Below are 18,216 nucleotides of genomic sequence, written 5' to 3'. Positions count from 1 at the left end.
AACGTCCCACCTCAGAGTTATGATGCTCAAAATGAAGCAATATTTGTGAAAGGAAAATACACACGCTTGTGGTACGCTAGACCGGTGTTTACGTCCCCGTCAGTGAACGCGCCGATGTTTAATAAGAAGCGCAGCCAGTCAACACTTTTCTTGTCTTTTTCTCGTCTGCCTTCCTCCAAGGACTGTGAGGGACTCAAGATGTGTCCCATCTCGGTTGTTTGTCAACCTAGTCCTGCTATGTCGTGGGGACTGAGCAGGCCGACTCCCCCCCATCGCACGTGCAGGATGAGGACGCTATTTAGGTTTGAAACCTGCAGATTCAGTCCCAACCGAACTGGGCAGACACCAGACCTGCCCCGGCAACTGTAGTCCAGGCTCCGCCTCTCTACGCCCATTGGCTTATTCAATTCACGCAGGAACCAATGGGCGGAGACGGCAGCCGCGCCATCTGAGGGCTTAGCCGCGGCTGGCGTGTCCAGTGTGCGGCGGCGGTGGCCTGAGGAAGTCCTATTTCGGCGCTAAAGCGGAGACGCATCCCCCGACCCGAGGGTACAATGAGTAAACCGGCCGTGCCCCAGGACCTGCAGCTGCCCCCGAGTCAGAGGGCCCAGTCCGCATTCAAAGGTGAAGGCCGCGGTGGCGGTGGCGGGCGCGGGCCCGGGCCCGGCGGTCGGGGCTCGGGGCCGCGCTGGCGCGCTTCACCTCTACCCGGCTCTGTGAGATCCCTGAACGCGGCGTCGGCCTCGCCCTGCCGCATTCTTGGCCTTGTGGAACGGATCATAAAAGCAGGAATCGCTGCGTGGTGTTACTGTGCGGTCGCTGCTGGCTGGGTGGGCCCTCGTAAGAAGGAATCCGTTAGGCGAGGGGAAACGTGCGGGGCTCAGTCCGGGACCGGTGTCGGAGACCCTGGGTCCGCGCGGAGGCGGGGCTGCACGGGTTCACGGACCGACTGCGGCTGCGCTGGGTCCTCCGCCTCTTGGGTCGTTAGCGAATTTCTGCAGGGCTGGGGTCGCATCATGTGTTATTTCCAATTTCACAGCTTCTCCTTCGACTTTATGGAAACCAAGGGTTGGTTGGGTCATCAAAAGCAATATTGTTATTCCCTTATTCTACACATGGGAAAGCAGAAGAAAGTAATTCTCATCTAACCCAGTTCTGGCAAATTAGAACTTTCGAGTCTAGCTCCTCACTTCTACCATTTAGTTTCTTAAAGCTTGGCTTTCAGGAGCTCTATGTAGAAAATGATGTTCTCCAGATTTTTCATAGACAGTAGAGAATGTGATTCTTATGCAGAGGGGTTTTGGGGACCTGTTGTGGTAACAATCTCTTACAAGGTGATTTCTCAAAGGCAATATTGAATTGGGGAGTTTTCCGTTATATAGATGTGACCTCAAGTGGAACCAGCTTTGGAAGTAAACTCTTCATTTAGTCAACAAGATTTATTTGCCGTTACTGATGTTTTAACTAATATTGACTTGTAGCTCTTACGTTTTGTTATCTAGAGCAAAGAAGACAAAAACTCAAGGAACATCTGCTGAGAAGAAAAACGCTTTTTGCATACAAGCAGGAAAATGAGATGTTATCCAGGTAGGGTCAAGTTTATTTCTTTTCACTTCTGTAAAATTGTATCAGATCTGTCCAATAAAAATGTAAAGTAAGCCATATCTGTAATTTTAAATTTTCTAGTAGCCACATTTAGAAAAAGTGCTTACATATTATTTTACATCTTTTTTTGGTACAATGTCTTTAAAATTTGGTGTCTATTTTACACTTACAGGACATCTCAATTTGGTCTATCCACATTTCAAGCACTCAGTAGCCACATTTGGCTAGTGGCTACTTTATTGGATGGTGCAGCATTAGATCATTTTATTAATTTTTTTTTTTTTTTAGACAGAGTCTTGCTCTTGCCAGGCTGGAGTGCAGTGGCGTGATCTTGGCTCACTACAGCCTCCACCTCCTGGGTTCAAGTGAATCTCCTGCCTTAGCTTCCCAAATACCTGGGACTGACTACAGGCAAGCGCCACCATGCCCTGCTATTTTGTATTTTTAACAGAGACAGGGTTTCACTATGTTGGCTGGGCTGGTCTTGGACTCCTGACCTTGTGACCCGCCCACCTCAGCCTCGGAAAGTGCTGTGATTACAGGGGTGAGCCACCGCGCCCGGCCTAGATTATCGTTTTCTATGTAAATTAATTCACAGTCTAAGAAAAAAAACAATTTTAAAGCAAAGTATGTGCATAGACTAGATTATCAATTTACTGTTTACACCACACAAAGGTCAGTCTTTCTATTATTTAGCAAAGCTTTTACTCAGTGTATGGGGGAGTTCATCAGGGAAGGGTTGGGTGGCCCTCCCAAATGCCTAGAGATTATTAGTTGTAGTCTCAACCCTCCACAGAAATATCTTTATTGTTAAAATATTTTAGATAGTACATAGCTGTAGCATAAACAAAAACCCGTGAAAGTAGATGAAGCAGAAAGTTCCCCTCACTCTCTAGGGATAACCACTAATAACATCCTTACAGGCTTAGACTGGGTGCTGTGGCTCACGCCTGTAATCCCAGCACTTTAGGAGGCTCAGGTGGGCAGATCACGAGGTCAGGAGATCAAGACCAGCCTGGCTAACAGTGAAACCCCGTCTCTACTAAAAATACAAAAAATTAGCCAGTCATGGTGGCGGGTACCTGTAATCCCAGCTACTTGGGAGGCTGAGGCAAGAGAATCACTTGAACCTGGGAGGTGGAGGTTGCAGTGAGCCGAGATCACGCCATTGCACTCCAGCCTGGGTGACAGAGCGAGACTCTGTCTCAAAAAAAAAAAAAAAAAAAAGTCTCAGGTAAAAAATTGTATATACCACCCACATACATATTCAGAGAGTGGAAATGATAACGCAAATGGGATAAAAATTTTAACAATAGGTGGATCCTGGGTAAAGAGCATACAGATATTCTTTGACCTGTTTGTATTTTTGCAATTTTGTGTAAGTTTGGCGTTCTAAAATTTTAAAAATAATTTCTAACTTTAATAAGTTGCTTTAGTTTGGAATAAACAGTTTATCCTTCAGAAATAAATCTTTTACTTCTTTGTTTAAGACAAAAAGGTGATCCTAGGTTTTTGATTTGATAAGTAAATGAATGGTGATAACCATATACTGAAATAGGAAGACAGAAGGAGGAGCTAGGGAATTAGGAATTCTGTTTTGACCATATTTGAGGTACCAACCAGACATCCAAGCAGATATGCCAAATAATTGTGTGTCTGAAGTTCAGGGGAGGGGTTGGGACTGGAAGCATGAACTCAGAAATTGATTAGTGTACAGATGATATTTACTTAAAAACCTTAGGATGGAATGAAATTACTAGAGAATAAGTAGAGACAATATGGATTCAGACAGTGACTCTCAACCGCTTATTTAAATAAAGAATCCAACAAGGTCAGGGGTTTCTAATACTCTTAATAGGAAGAAAAGAAAATTCTAAAACGCTTCTTGTGGCTTAAGTACTACATTTATTCCTTTCAGAAAACAGATGTCGGCTGGGTGCAGTGGCTCATGCCTGTAATCCCAGCACTTTGGGAGGCTGAGGCTGGTGTATCACTTGAGGTCAGGAGTTCTAGACCATCCTGGCCAACATGGTGAAACCCCGTCTCTACTAAAAATATAAAAATTAGCCGGGCATGGTGTCAGGCGCCTGTAATCCCAGGGAGGGCCAAGGCAGGAGAATCGCTTGAACCCGGGAGGCGAAGGTTGCAGTGAGCCAAGATCACGCCATCACACTCCAGCCTGGGGAACAAGAGCGAGACTTTGTCTCAAAAAAAAAGAAAAGAAAGGAAAACAGATGTCAATTTAAATGTTATCACCTCAGCAGTGAATCATTAAATAAGACAACTGACCTGTGTTGCAGCTTTTCAGAATTAAACAATTATATTTTACAATCTCTAAAGTATAGATATCCTAAGACTCATTTCCGATAACCCTTCTGAGGGCAGTTTTATAAGAAGAAGACAGAATAGGATTAAGTCTCCCCCTCTGGACAGGTGAGTAAGATGGGTTCTTCTTGTCATCCTGAGTTTTGTTTTGTTCTGTTAGCTAGCAGTTAGCTACTAAGATACCCTGTTAAGTGGCACGTTTTGATCTTCCTTCACCATAGTTCAAAATGTATAGTACAGGTTGTGTCAAAGTTCTGTTCCTTCTCCAAGCTGACAGAACAAATAGATATGAAAGGCAATGTAACCAAAATTATTAACTACTAAATTATGTCAAATGTAAAATACATATATATATATATATTTTTTTTTTTTTTTTTTGAGGCAGAGCCTCGCTCTGTCGCCTAGATTGTAGTGCAGTGGCGCGATCTCAGCTCACTGCAACCTCTGCCTCATGGGTTCAAGCAATTCTCCTGCCTCAGCCTCTAGGGTAGCTGGGATTACAAGCATTTGCCACCATGCCTGGCCAATTTTTGTTATTTTAGTAGAGACAGGGTTTCGTCATGTTGGCCAGGCTGGTCTCAAACTCCTGACCTGAGGTGATCTGCCCACCTTCTCTACCCAGAGTGCTAGGATTGCAGGTGTGACCCACTGTGCCTGTCCTCATTTTTTTTTTTTTTTTTTTTTTTTTTTTTTTTTCAGAAAATGAAAGATCACGCATTTTAATGTGATCTCTGAACTTAGGATCGGTCTTAAAATCAATGGCATGTCTAATTGACAGTATTTTTTCCTGTCATAGTACACAAAATTGTTACAATCACTTGCTAAGAGATGCTCACAGTCTGCCTTAGCCAGTTTATAGCTATAAAAATAAGTTAGGTCAGTTTCTTGAGGAGGGATTTTCTTTGCAATACCGCCTAGAAACTAACGTTCTTTTTTTTGAGAGATGATCTCACTCCGTGTCACCCAGCCTCTAGTGCAATGATGGGATCTTGGCCCACTCCCTCAACTCCCAGGCTCAAGCGATCCTCCCACCCCAGCCTCCCAAGTAGCTGGGACTACGGCACCCACCACCACACCCAACTCATTTTTAATTTTTTTGTAGAGATGGGGTTTTGCTGTGTTGCCCAGGCTGCTCTCGATCTCCTGAGCTCAAGTAATGCTCCCACCTCGGCCTCCCAAAGTGCTGCTATTACAGGCATGAGCCACCACAACCAGCAGTCGATATTCTTAATGTATTGTAATATAAATTAAGCTGTGAATGGCATATGGTAATTTTTGGATTACTTCTGGGAGGCTCTTCTATAAAAGTATTTTCAATGTAGTACATCTGTTACTAAGTACTTAAAACTAACCCAAGGAGGTATTACTTACTAAAGGTTATTTGAAGACTTGTTTGAATAACTTGAGAATGATTTGAAATAAGATTATTAAGTATTTACAAATTCTATGGGCAGAGAGTGTTAGGACTTTCAGAAAATATCTTTAAATTCCTCAGCCATTTGTTTACACTATTTTTTTTTTTTTGAGATGGAGTCTCGCTCTGTCACCCAGGCTGGAGTGCAGTGGCGCAATCTTGGCTCACTGTGAACTCCACCTCCCGGGTTCATGCCATTCTCCTGCCTCAGCCTCCCTAGTAGCTGGGACTACAAGCGCCCGCCAGCACGCCCGGCTAATTTTTTGTATTTTTAGTAGAGACGGGGTTTCACCGTGTTAGCCAGGATGGTCTGGATCTCCTGACCTTGTGATCTGCCCACCTCGGCCTCCCAAAGTGCTGGGATTACAGGCGTGAGCCACCGCGCCCGGCCTGTTTACACTATTAAAAATAATTAAAAGCTTTGCTTAGGGCTGGGCGTGATGGCTCACACTTGTAATCACAGCATTTTGGGAGGCCAGTGTGGGCAGATCACCTCAGGTCAGGAGTTCAAGACCAGCCTGGCCAACATGGTGAAATCCTGTCTCTATTAAAAATACAAAAATTAGCTGGGTGAGGTGGTGTGTGCCTGTAATCCCAGCTACTCAGGAGGCTGAGGCAGGAAACCCTCTTGAAACCCAGGAGGCAGAGGTTGCAGTGAGCCGAGATCATGCCACTGCACTCCAGCCTGGATGACAGAGCGAGACTCCATCTCAAAAAAAAAAAAAATTTGCTTAGGACAAATTTCAACTCAGGTCTTTTTTAAATTTAAAATTAGTAAGTTACTTAATTGTTAACATTGCCCTCTTCTTCCTCCCCAAAAGGAAGCCTCCTTGGTACGGGATTGATTGATTGATCATTTTGTTTGTTTGTTTTTAAATAGTAGAGGTCAGAGAGTTGTGACACCTGAGGACCAAGTTCAAGAAGGGACTAAAGTGCTGAAACTTAAAACAAAAATGGTAAGATGTGGACATAGCACTCTTAAACTGTCCCCTTTTCCGTTTTGCGTTTCCTAAACACTTTTCTTAAATAATTCTTTTAGGCTGATAAAGAAAATATGAAGAGACCTGCAGAGAGCAAAAATAATACAATAGTGGGGAAAAATTGTATTCCTTTAAAACCTTCAAATGAACTAACCAATTCAACTGTAGTAATTGACACACATAAACCTAAGGATAGTAATCAAACTCCGCATTTGTTACTAACTGAAGATGATCCCCAAAGTCAACATATGACATTAAGCCAGGCATTTCACCTTAAAAACAATAGTAAAAAGAAGCAAATGACTACAGAAAAACAAAAGCAAGATGCTAACATGCCCAGGAAACCTGTGCTTGGATCTTATCGTGGCCAGATTGTTCAGTCTAAGATTAATTCATTTAGAAAACCTCTACAAGTCAAAGATGAGAGTTCTGCAGCAACAAAGAAACTTTCACCCACTATCCCTAAAGCCACAAAGCCTCAGCCTGTAAACACCAGCAGTGTAACAGTGAAAAGTAATAGATCCTCCAATATGACTGCCACTACTAAATTTGTGAGCACTACATCTCAGAACACACAACTTGTGCGACCTCCCATTAGAAGTCATCACAGTAATACCCAGGACACTGTGAAACAAGGCACCAGTAGAACCTCTGCCAATGTTACAATCCGGAAAGGGCCTCGTGAAAAAGAACTATTACAATCAAAAACAGCTTTATCTAGTGTCAAAACCAGTTCTTCTCAAGGTATAATAAGAAATAAGACACTATCAAGATGCATAGCGTCTGAAGCTGTAGCCAGGCCTGCTTCATTGTCTAATGATAAACTGATGGAAAAGTCAGAGCCTGTTGACCAGCGAAGACATACTGCAGGAAAAGCAGCTGTTGATAGTAGATCAGCTCAGCCCAAAGAAACCTCAGAAGAGAGAAAGTAAGTAGATGTAATTTTCTTTATTACCTTAGTTTTCAATAAAGTACTGTTTGTAGATGTGGCTTATAATTTCCTTGACTGCATTAGAATTTTCTGTCATGGTTTCTCTTCTGTCATATGCAGGCAAATTTATATTGTGGAACAATATGACCTAAAAGTTTTTGTGTTTGAGTGTGTTTTATAAGGTTGCTTTTTAAAATGCTAAGGTACATGCTTAATAATAATTGGGAAATACTTGATAATCTCAAATCAAAAAATGCATTCATGGAATCATTGAGCATAATTGACCTTGATATGTTTAATAGTTCTTCAAGCTTGTGAACTATATATATGCCATTAGAGTAAGATTACTTAAAAATAGACTTTTTTTTTTAACTTTTTCTCTATTTGACAGAGTTCTGTCAGCAATTTCAAAGTAATGTTTATATCTGCTTCTAACTGTAGAGCTCGTCTGAGTGAGTGGAAAGCTGGCAAAGGAAGAGTGCTAAAAAGGCCCCCTAACTCAGTAGTTACTCAGCATGAGCCTGAAGGACAAAATGAAAAACCAGTTGGGTCTTTTTGGACTACCATGGCAGAAGAAGATGAACAAAGATTATTTACTGAAAAAGTAAACAACACATTTTCTGAATGCCTGAACTTGATTAATGAGGTAGAGTCTTTATATTTGCTTAGCATTTTATAGTTTGCAAATTACCTTCATAAGCATTATTTCATTAAATTATAGTGTCAGTCTTTTTGACCAGGTGATGTTGGTGATACTATGTTGACTTAACATTAACTGTGAGATTATTTTAACAATTATTTAATTGTGAGATACACTGCTTCATTCATTAATTGTGAGCTTATTAGCCTTTAATTGACTACATTTTGCATTGAGTTTGTATAAATATACAGGTTGAGTATCCCTTATCCAAAATGCTTGGGACCAGAAGTAATTGAAGATGTTTTTGTTGGATTTTGGAATGTTTGCATATACATAATGAGTTATCTTGGGGATGAGATCCACAAAATTCATTTACGTTTTGTTTGTTTGCTTTTGAGACAGAGTTACTCTCACCCAAGCTGGAGTGCAGTGGTGTGATCTCAGCTCACTGTAACCTCTGCCTCCTGGGTTGAAGCCATTCTCCTGCCTCAGCCTCCAGAGTAGCTGGGATTACAAGTGTGCACCACACGCCTGGCTAACTTTTTGTATTGTTAGTAGGGACAGAGTTTCACCATGTTGGTCAGGCTGGTCTCAAATTCCTGGCCTCATGTGATCCACCTGCCTCGGCCTCCCAAAGTGCTGGGATTACAGGTGTGAGCCACCACGCTCGGCCTCATTCATATTTTATATACAGCATATATACGTAGCCTAAAGATAGAATACTTTTTATAATTTTGTGCATGAAGCAAAGTTTGTGCACGTTGAACGATTAGAAAGCAAAGGTGTCACTGTGTCAGTCACCCATGGGACAGTCTGGTTGTTTGGCAAGACCATCATTCCTCACTCTGAATTTCCATGCTACCAATAAGCAATCATTCTCTTACACTTATTTACACATAATTACTTAACAGTTTAAAAAAAGACACATTAATACAGTGAAAAATATGTTCAGAGTAACTAAGCAGCACGGTAGCATCATCAGAACGCCTGTATCAGCTGTTAGACAATAGCAACAACAAACAGCAGCACGTTTTCAATCTCCATCTATGATGTTGTGCTTAATTAAGAGGTATTTTACACTGTGTTTTATTTTTTTAGGTGAGAAGAAACACCAGAAGCAGTTGAGGGACCAGGAAGTGGGTCCTCTAGGGATAAGGAGGCATTCTGCTGGATGGCTTTTTAAGATGTTTACTTCAGAGTCATCTGCCTCATTGGCAATGGTTTTTGTCTTAGAAGTTTCTCTTTGATTTTATAAAGGGACATGATTTCTTTTTCTGTTCTGGATAAATGCTGCTCTAGTTCTTCAATAAGCCTGTCACATACTTTCACCTTGTCGCCTATAGGTACATTTTCTGCAGTGTTAATGACGGATATCTGCATTGTGATGTTGATACTCAAAAGTTTTTTTTTTGAGACGGAGTCTCGCTCTGTCGCCCAGGCTGGAGTGCAGTGGCGCAATCTCGGCTCACTGCAAGCTCCGCCTCCCGGGTTCACGCCATTCTCCTGCCTCAGCCTCTCCGAGTAGCTGGGACTACAGGCGCCCGCCACCACGCCCGGCTAATTTTTTGTATTTTTAGTAGAGACAGGGTTTCACCGTGGTCTCGATCTCCTGACCTCGTGATCCGCCCGCCTCGGCCTCCCAAAGTGCTGGGATTACAAGCGTGAGCCACCGCGCCCAGTCGATACTCAAAAGTTTTGGATTTCAGATTTTGGATTTTCAGATTAGGGATACTCAACCTGTATCAAAGGGATAATTGGGTTTTTTTACTCAATTACAAATATTTGATTTCTCTGAGATAATTAATATGTAATACACTGAGGTGATATTTACTTATTGCTTCTAATATTTTGTTTCTTACATCTATTCATTATATTTACACATTATTTTTTACATTCATTACACATTTTACCAAAGACTAGCAAAACAAATACTGTGTGAGTCATTATTATCACAGATTAAGTTACCTAAAATACTCAAAAAAAATCCCATTCATATGGTCAGGTGGGGTGGCTCATGCCTGTAATCCCAGCACTTTGGGAGGCCAAGGCGGGCGGATCACCCGAGGTCAGGAGTTTGAGACCAGCCTGGCCAACATGGTAAAACTCTGTCTCTACTAAAAATACAAAAATTATCTGGGCATGGAGGCGGGCGCCTGTAATCTCAGCTACTCAGAAGGCTGAGGCAGGAGAATCGCTTGAACCTGGGAGGCGGAGGTTGCAGTGAGCCGAGATTGTGCCATTGCACTCCAGCCTGGGCAACAAGAGCAAAACTCCGTCTCAAAAAAAAAAAAAAAGAAACAAAATCCCATTCATCTAAGCCAACATCATCACCATGTTTTTGAATTTATTGCAGAATTTTGCTATTTGGACCAAAATCCTATGGAGTATAATAATCAGCTCCAGAACAATATTCTGTTTAATAATAGATAATATCTTTGTTTCCTGACTGCTCTTTAATCTTGTTTTGGTCACCCACTAGTGTGTAAGATCCACAGCAAAACTGAATTCAAGGTATGATTTCAAACCTTACTCTACTCTTCATGAGCATCTTTTAACTTGTGGTTCTGAACACCAGTAAAAGTTACAATCAGGAAAACTCTTGATTCTCTAATAGAATAGAATCAGAGTTTATTTCTGCTCAGTTGAACTTTTTCCTTTTGATACTATGAACTTTTTCTGCCCTACTATTTAATTATATGTAACTCTGACATAAACCATTACAGATTCATTTTAATCTTAATATCAAAACCTGACAAAGACAGAAGGAAAAAAAACTCCGCAGACTATTCTTACTCATAAACATTTGGTAGAAGGTATTAACAAATGGAATCCCACAATATATATGAGGACGAAATCAAGATCAAATAAGTGTTCATTTTTTACTAATAAATTTCTCAACTAATGTTTCATTTTTTTGCTTTACGCTTAGGGCTATCTTTATCATTGATCTTGACTATAGTAGGCTCAATTATTGTTCATACTTTGTAAGCTAAAAAATATTACACACATTATTTCTTCCTCTTTTAGGGATGTCCGAAAGAAGATATACTGGTCACACTGAATGACCTGATTAAAAATATTCCAGATGCCAAAAAGCTTGTTAAGTATTGGATATGTCTTGCACTTATTGAACCAATCACAAGTCCTATTGAAAATATTATTGCAATCTATGAGAAAGCCATTCTGGCAGGGGCTCAGGTAAGATAAAAATTTACTGATGTTTACAATTACAGTGTAGTAGACAATTTGGAATTAATTTGAAACACATCACAACAGAACTTGAGAAAATTTTGGTCATATATGTAGTAGTAATAAATGTTTAAAGGCTGCAAGGATTGCATTATAAAAGCTGTTTGTTGGCCTTCTAAGTCTTTTATTCCTATACTGGGAATAATCAGACTTTAGAAAATGGATATAAGCTGAAATGTATATTTAATGAAACCTTCTGCATGAAATGTTTTAGCATATTATTGTATGCATTTCCTGGTTGGAAATTTACTGGGAGACTAAATATAATATTAAAATTTGTTTATTGAATATAAAGCAAAAGGGATTAAATTAGCTTTTTAAATGTTATCAAGCTCTCTTGGTTTTGTGGGAGAACTCTTTCACTTTGAGAGTAAACCCAAATTACATATATATATATATATATATATATATATATATACACTCTATATATTGGTCTTGTCTGCATACAGAAAATGGCAATAAACCAGTTTCTCTAACATTATTACCTCTATAGTGGCTTGATACCATATTCCTTATCTCTTCTAGCGCATTGACACACAAAGCTTTGGGTATAGAATAAATCATTTCTTGAGTTTTTTGTTTGGTTGGGTTTTTTTTTTTGTTTTTATGGATACATGTTCTTAAAATATATCTCCTTTTGACCAGATTTCTCAGAAACACACTCTTGGAGATTGTTTACATAGATAATTTTTTAAAACTCCCTTTTAAGAAAGATCTGTTCACCTTTGTCTCAACAAAATCAATGAATACTATTTTACTTTTCACTTAAATAAAAACTCAGATATTCAGCAGATAGTCTCTCAGTGGCTAACATGTGTAAAACTTTCTAGAATGGTAATTATATTTGACAGAATGCTACCTGGAAGGGAGTGTTAGGCCCCTACTACATTGTATCAGAAGGGACATTACTTAAGGCAACTAAGGACATTGTAGCAAGGATGCAAAACTGGAGCTAAGGCTCACATAGAAAGCAATAATGTAAACAGAAAGATGGAACACCAGAGGAGAAGCTGCTGGAAAACAAGAATCAAAATTAGCCAACATGGCTGGGCACAGTAGTGGATACCTATAGTCCCAACTACTTGGGAGGCCAAGGTGGGAGGATTGCCTGAACCCAGGAGTTTGAGTCCAGCCTGGGCAACATAGACCCCATCTCTTAAAATTAGTGGCCAGGCATGATGGTTCACAGCTGTAATCCCAGCACGTTGGTAGGCCGAGGCGGGAGGATCGTTTGAATCCAAGAGTTCAAGACCAGCCTGGGCAAGAGGGTGAGACCCCATTTCTGCAAAAAAAAATTTTTGAAGTTTTTGTTGGTGGTAGACAGTTGTGGTCACAGCTATACGGGAAGCTGAAGTGGGAGAACTGCTTGAGCTCTAGGGTTCAAGACTAGTAAGCCATGATTATGCCACTGAACTCCATCCTGAGTTGACAGAGCAACACCCTGTCTCAAAAAAAAAAAAAAAAAAAATTAGCCAAGAAAACTGAAAGCAGGATAGCTGAGTAATTCAGGACTAAGTACTGGAACTAAGACTGTGAATTACACCTTCCCTAATCTTGATTGTGTTGGATGGAACATAGCAAATGCTTATAATATCTGGTAAATAATGGGCACTTAGTAATTTTTTGTAAATTCTTGAATGAATGAAATATGTTGAGATGATCAACCTTAGCTCTTCAGAGGTATATTTCATAGCATAAGAAACAAAAATATAACCATAGACTTAAATGTAAGAGAAAAGGAGCAAGGCTTAAGTAAAATTATGGAGGAAGTTTTTTTTTTTTTTTTTTTTTTTTTTGAGACGGAGTCTCGCTCTGTCGCCCAGGCTGGAGTGCAGTGGCGCAGTCTCGGCTCACTGCAAGCTCCGCCTCCCGGGTTCACGCCATTCTCCTGCCTCAGCCTCTCCGAGTAGCTGGGACTACAGGCGCCCGCCACCACACCCGGCTAATTTTTTGTATTTTTAGTAGAGACGGGGTTTCACCACGGTCTCGATCTCCTGACCTCGTGATCCACCCGCCTCGGCCTCGCAAAGTGCTGGGATTACAAGCGTGAGCCACCGCGCCCGGCGGAAGTTTTTAAATATGAAATTCTAGGCCGGGTATGGTGGCTCACACCTGTAATCCCAGCACTTTGGGAGGCTGAGGCGGGCAAATCATGAGGTCAGGAGTTCAAGGCAAGCCTGGCCAGCATGGTGAAACCCTGCCTCTACTAAAAATACAAAAAATTAGCTGGGCATGGTGGTGCACGCCCGTAATCCCAGCTACTCAAGAGGCTGAGGCAGGAGAATCACTTGAACCCGGGAGGCTGAGGTTGCAATGAACTAAGATCGCACCACTGCATTCCATCCTGGCGATAGAGGGAGACTGTCTCAAAAAAAAAAAAAAAGAAAAATTCTGTCCTTCATTTTTACTCTATAAATTGGAAAAGACAGCCATTTCTCTTTTTTTCTTTTTTCTTTTTTTTTTTTTTTTGAGGTGGAGTCTCACTCTCTCGCCCAGGCTAGAGTGCAGTGGCATGATCTCGGCTCACTGCAAGCTCCACTTCCTGGGTTCACGCCATTCTCCTGCCTCAGCCTCCCGAGTAACTGGGACTACAGGTGCCCGCCACCACGCCCGGCTCATTTTTTTGTATTTTTAGTAGAGACGGGGTTTCACTGTGTTAGCCAGGATGGTCTTGATGTCCTGACCTCGTGATCCGCCCATCTAGGCCTCCCAAAGTGCTGGGATTACAGGCGTGTGCCAGCGAGTCCGGCCAAGATAGCCATTTTTCAATCTTAATTATAAGTGGTCTGAGAAGCATGGTTTAAGAGCCACTCCGTTACTTTAAAATACAGTATGAAAATTTAATCACAACTTGGATACCTAGTTAATGTCAGAGAAAATAAAACTTACATGGATCTGCTTTCTTCATTAAAAAAATTAAGCCTATTGAAGAGATGCGACACACGATTGTAGATATTCTAACAATGAAGAGTCAAGAAAAAGCTAACTTAGGTAAGTTTTAGTTATTTTATTTCCTTCAAGTGAATTGTAGTTTTTTGTTGTTGTTTTTTAACTTTTGTTTAAAGATCAGGAGTACGTGTGCAGGTTTGTTACAAAGGTAAATGTGTGTCATGGGGATTTGTTGTACAGATTATTTCATCACCCAAGTATTAAGCCTAGTATCCATTATTTTTCCTGATCCTCTCCGTCCTCCAACCCATGTGCCCAAGTGTATGTTGTTCTTTTTTTTTTTTTTTTTTTTTTTTTGAGACGGAGTCTCGCTCTGTCGCCCAGGCTGGAGTGCAGTGGCGCAATCTCGGCTCACTGCAAGCTCCGCCTCCCGGGTTCACGCCATTCTCCTGCCTCAGCCTCTCCGAGTAGCTGGGACTACAGGCGCCCGCCACCACGCCCGGCTAATTTTTTGTATTTTTTAGTAGAGACGGGGTTTCACCGTGGTCTCGATCTCCTGACCTCGTGATCCGCCCGCCTCGGCCTCCCAAAGTGCTGGGATTACAAGCGTGAGCCACCGCGCCCGGCCTCAAGTACTCATTTTTAAGACCCAGCCTAAATCTCGCTTGTGAAGCATTCCCTAACCATCTCCCTATACCACAAGCAAAGTTAGTTGTTTCTTTTTCTGAGTTTTAATAATCCTTTGTTCTTATTTCGTATATAGCATTTATTTCATTTTATAATAGTATTTGTTATATAGTTGGCAGCAGTATTTGCTGAGGAAAAGGAATTGTTCGGAGATGGCAATTGTGTTATTTTGAAAATTTGGCCAACTAGGAACAACTTTAATATCTTCTGATTTTGTTCTTAAAATTCAGCCAAAAGCTTAATCTATAAATGTGTTTTCTTTAGGAGAAAATATGGAGAAGTCTTGCGCAAGCAAGGAAGAAGTCAAAGAAGTCAGTATTGAAGATACAGGTGTTGATGTAGATCCAGAAAAACTGGAAATGGAGAGTAAACATCATAGAAATTTGCTATTTCAAGATTGTGAAAAAGAGCAAGACAACAAAACAAAAGATCCAACCCATGATGTTAAAACCCCCAATACAGAAACAAGGACAAGTTGCTTAATTAAATATAATGTGTCTACTACGCCATACTTGCAAAGGTAAACTTTTAAAATGTACCATGATTTGTTTTCATGCTTGGGGATAATAAATACGGCATTTAAAAATCTTTGAGATAGCTTCAGATTACAGCTACCATTTATTAATATAGAAATTTCAGTATGGGCATGGTGGCCTACGCCTGTAATTTCAGCACTTTAGGAGGCCGAAGCAGACAGATCACTTGAGCCCAGGAGTTCAAGACTATCCTGGGCAACATGGCAAAACCCCATTTCTACAAAAAATAAAAAAAATTTGGCTGGGCAAGGTGGTGTATGCCTGTAGTCCCAGCTACCTGGGAGGCTGCGGTGGGAGGATCACTTGAGCCCAGGAGGCAGAGGTTGCAGTGAGCCAGGATCATGCCACTGTACTCCAGCCTGGATGACAGAGCGAGACCCTATCTCAAAACAAAAAACAGGAAAGTTTTTAAACAAATAGAATGTCATTAGAACATTTCACCTCTTAAATACTGTATTTACTTTCCCTAACTATTGGCATTTTGAAAAAGAAAACTTTTATTTGAATTTACTTTAATCTGTGTGTTATTAATAACAGTAGGTTTTGGCATTCAGGAATTAGCCAGTTCTACAGATACTCGGGTATCTACTGTGTATAAGTTGTAATGACAAATTGAGAAAAGGATAAGTTTCTCACTTCAATGAGCTTATAGTACCTCTCTAAAAGACAATTACATGCTTTTACATGCTTACAGCATACAAGCTATATAGTATGGTACATATCATGAAAGTACAGAGTAAAAATGTTAAAATGTTTTTGAACTCTGGAATACTGTTTTAATTTTCAGTGTGAAAAAGAAGGTGCAGTTTGATGAAACAAATTCCGCATTTAAAGAGCTGAAATTTTTAACACCAGTGAGACGTTCTCGACGTCTTCAAGAGAAAACTTCTAAATTGCCAGATATGTTAAAAGATCATTATCCTTGTGTGTCTTCATTGGAACAGCTAACGGAGTTGGGAGGAGAAACTGATGCTTTTGTATGCCGCCCTAATGCAGCACTGTGCCGGGTATACTATGAGGCTGATACAACAGAAGAGAAATGAAGCTCTGATAGGGAACAGGGTTTGAATTATTTGTGGGGTGTTTTCTTTTGAGTAGCTTTATATTGCTCTTAGGTCTGGAGTTGGCCACGTACCTATGTATCCTAAGTATTCACGGCAGTGAGCTCCTTTACTAACATTCATGTTATGGCAAGAGTTGTCCTCCTCTGCATTGGAAAGCTAATCCTACCTTGTCAATCTCAACCAACTGAGTTTTTTCTTTAAGATAGGTAAATTTTGTCAGCTAGTTTACTATGTTCCTTGAATATAAACAGGTTATAATACTACCCTGTTCACTTTACTAAATATAAGTACAGTAATGATGCATAATTAGAAAATGAGGTATTCTAGGTAAAACGTATGTTTGCCTTGACATGTTTTTAAAAGTTACGATGTACCTCCCTGCCTTTAAACAGAATACTTTTTTTTTTTTTTTTTTGGCCTTTCTCGGATTAGTCAAAAACTGTATAGAATGACTCACTTCGAATACTAAGACACAGGAAGTTTAGCCTGCTTTCTTACCAAATTCATGTTACCCAGACTTGTGTTCTCTTATGTCCCTTGGACTGCCTGTTGATTGATGGAAAGTGTCTGCACTGTCACTTTTCGTCAGTAGTCTGTAGTCTCGTGGCCTCTTTTGATTATAATTGGGGTCACTAAGAAGGTTACTTAATTAAATACCCCATTTCTAAGAGAAGATACTTTGTGTAAGAAAAGATGCTACATTTAGTGGTTTAACTTCTGTAACTTCACTTGATAGTTTTTAAACAGTTAGAGTGGAGTTAGGGAAAGAACATATCATACTGAATAAATGTCATTATAGTTTATAGCATTTCTAAGATACTTGATACTAATACTTGTTTTCTTCCCTATAACATAAAAAACTTCATTATTAAGTCATGTCCCCTGAAACATGATAGTTACATACACAGTTTTCGCTCCACACATAAATAACACCACTAAAGTTGTTTTGTAAGGTTCCAAACTAATAATTATATGGCATATATCTATCAATTCTACAGTTTCAAATAAGTGACTTTTTAATTGTAAAAGATTAGTTGAAAAACTGTATGAATGTGGTTGAAGATCACATGCTTAGTCGTTTTTATGTTCATTCCATTTGTATATCTTTTCTATTTATTGACTTCTCATGTTCTAGAGAGTAGGACTTTTATTCTGTGTACCTGATATATATACAATTAAAATATCTGTATAATTATGTTTTAATGAAGTTTATTTCAACAAATATTTTATGAAATGCAGTTTAACCACAGTGAATGAATTTTAGCTTTGCTTTTGAAATACATTGTAAGATTTGACTTGAGGTTTTTGACACTTAAGTACATGCTTAATGATATATTTTCAAAAATCATCAGTCTACTTATATAAACTTTACCTAATTTTTTTCACTTTAACAAAAACATAACTGTGCCCTTTAGTTTTTTTCATACTTTGACCCAAAATATGCCATTTTGAAATACAGTTCAAGCTTTGATACACTCTCAGCTTTTTAATATCCATACCATATAATTCATTTGTCTGTATAGCATCGTTTGAAATGCCTCTGTTAGAGAACTCAAGATACAACTTTTATGTTTGGACAAGTTTTTAAGAGTGTTTTTTTTCCTCCTTTACCTGAGGGGAAAATCTGTCTCTAAATAGTCCTAGTTCTAACATTCAACCAGAGGTCTAACCCCTTTTCTGGTGCTTAAGGACAGCTATGTTATCTCTCCCCTAGGTTTATTCCAAGCTAAATGATGTGATACCCTGCATAAGCATCCAGTAGAGACATAACAGGGACCCCTCTTAAGGGCCCGCTTGGATCTTCCCATGTATGGTAATAAAGGAAAAATCTTAAGTGTCTTCAAGGGAAATTCCAGGTACCTAGCTAGCCTCAAAAAAAGTAAACTGAGCATCTTG

The 18,216-nt window shown here is 40.1% G+C and overlaps 1 protein-coding gene across 14 annotated transcripts; it reads left to right on the top strand.

The window, feature by feature from the left end:
• Window positions 1–393: 393 nt before the first annotated feature.
• On the top strand, window positions 394–17,515 carry CKAP2 (cytoskeleton associated protein 2). 14 transcript variants are annotated; one of them, XM_055244420.2, is made up of 10 exons: window positions 422–624; window positions 1,503–1,587; window positions 3,946–4,038; window positions 6,225–6,300; window positions 6,384–7,252; window positions 7,697–7,901; window positions 10,923–11,093; window positions 14,066–14,135; window positions 14,985–15,240; window positions 16,044–17,515. In XM_055244420.2, exons 1-10 carry the CDS (start codon window positions 555–557, stop codon window positions 16,297–16,299), a joined length of 2,151 nt encoding a protein of 716 aa, XP_055100395.1. In that variant the 5' UTR covers window positions 422–554; the 3' UTR covers window positions 16,300–17,515. The 14 variants fall into 14 exon arrangements, with proteins under 14 accessions (XP_055100398.1, XP_055100395.1, XP_063474880.1 ...); XM_063618806.1 differs by having other exon boundaries at window positions 426–624; window positions 6,228–6,300; XM_063618808.1 differs by having other exon boundaries at window positions 437–624; window positions 7,697–7,859.
• Window positions 17,516–18,216: the final 701 nt, after the last annotated feature.

Source organism: Symphalangus syndactylus, chromosome 15 (genome assembly GCF_028878055.3).
Source record: "Symphalangus syndactylus isolate Jambi chromosome 15, NHGRI_mSymSyn1-v2.1_pri, whole genome shotgun sequence".
Lineage (NCBI taxonomy): Eukaryota > Metazoa > Chordata > Mammalia > Primates > Hylobatidae > Symphalangus > Symphalangus syndactylus.
Note: the sequence above shows the minus strand (reverse complement) of the source record. Positions and strands in the feature narration are given on the sequence as shown.

What these genes read in the sequence shown, in the direction of transcription:
- CKAP2 (XM_055244420.2), top strand. Translation starts at nt 555, where the DNA reads ATGAGTAAACCGGCCGTGCCCCAGGACCTGCAGCTGCCCCCGAGTCAG. An exon ending in GAAAATGAGATGTTATCCAG is followed by an intron (nt 1,588 to 3,945) that starts GTAGGGTCAAGT and finishes CAATCTCTAAAG; the next exon opens with TATAGATATCCTAAGACTCA. An exon ending in ACTACGCCATACTTGCAAAG is followed by an intron (nt 15,241 to 16,043) that starts GTAAACTTTTAA and finishes TTTAATTTTCAG; the next exon opens with TGTGAAAAAGAAGGTGCAGT.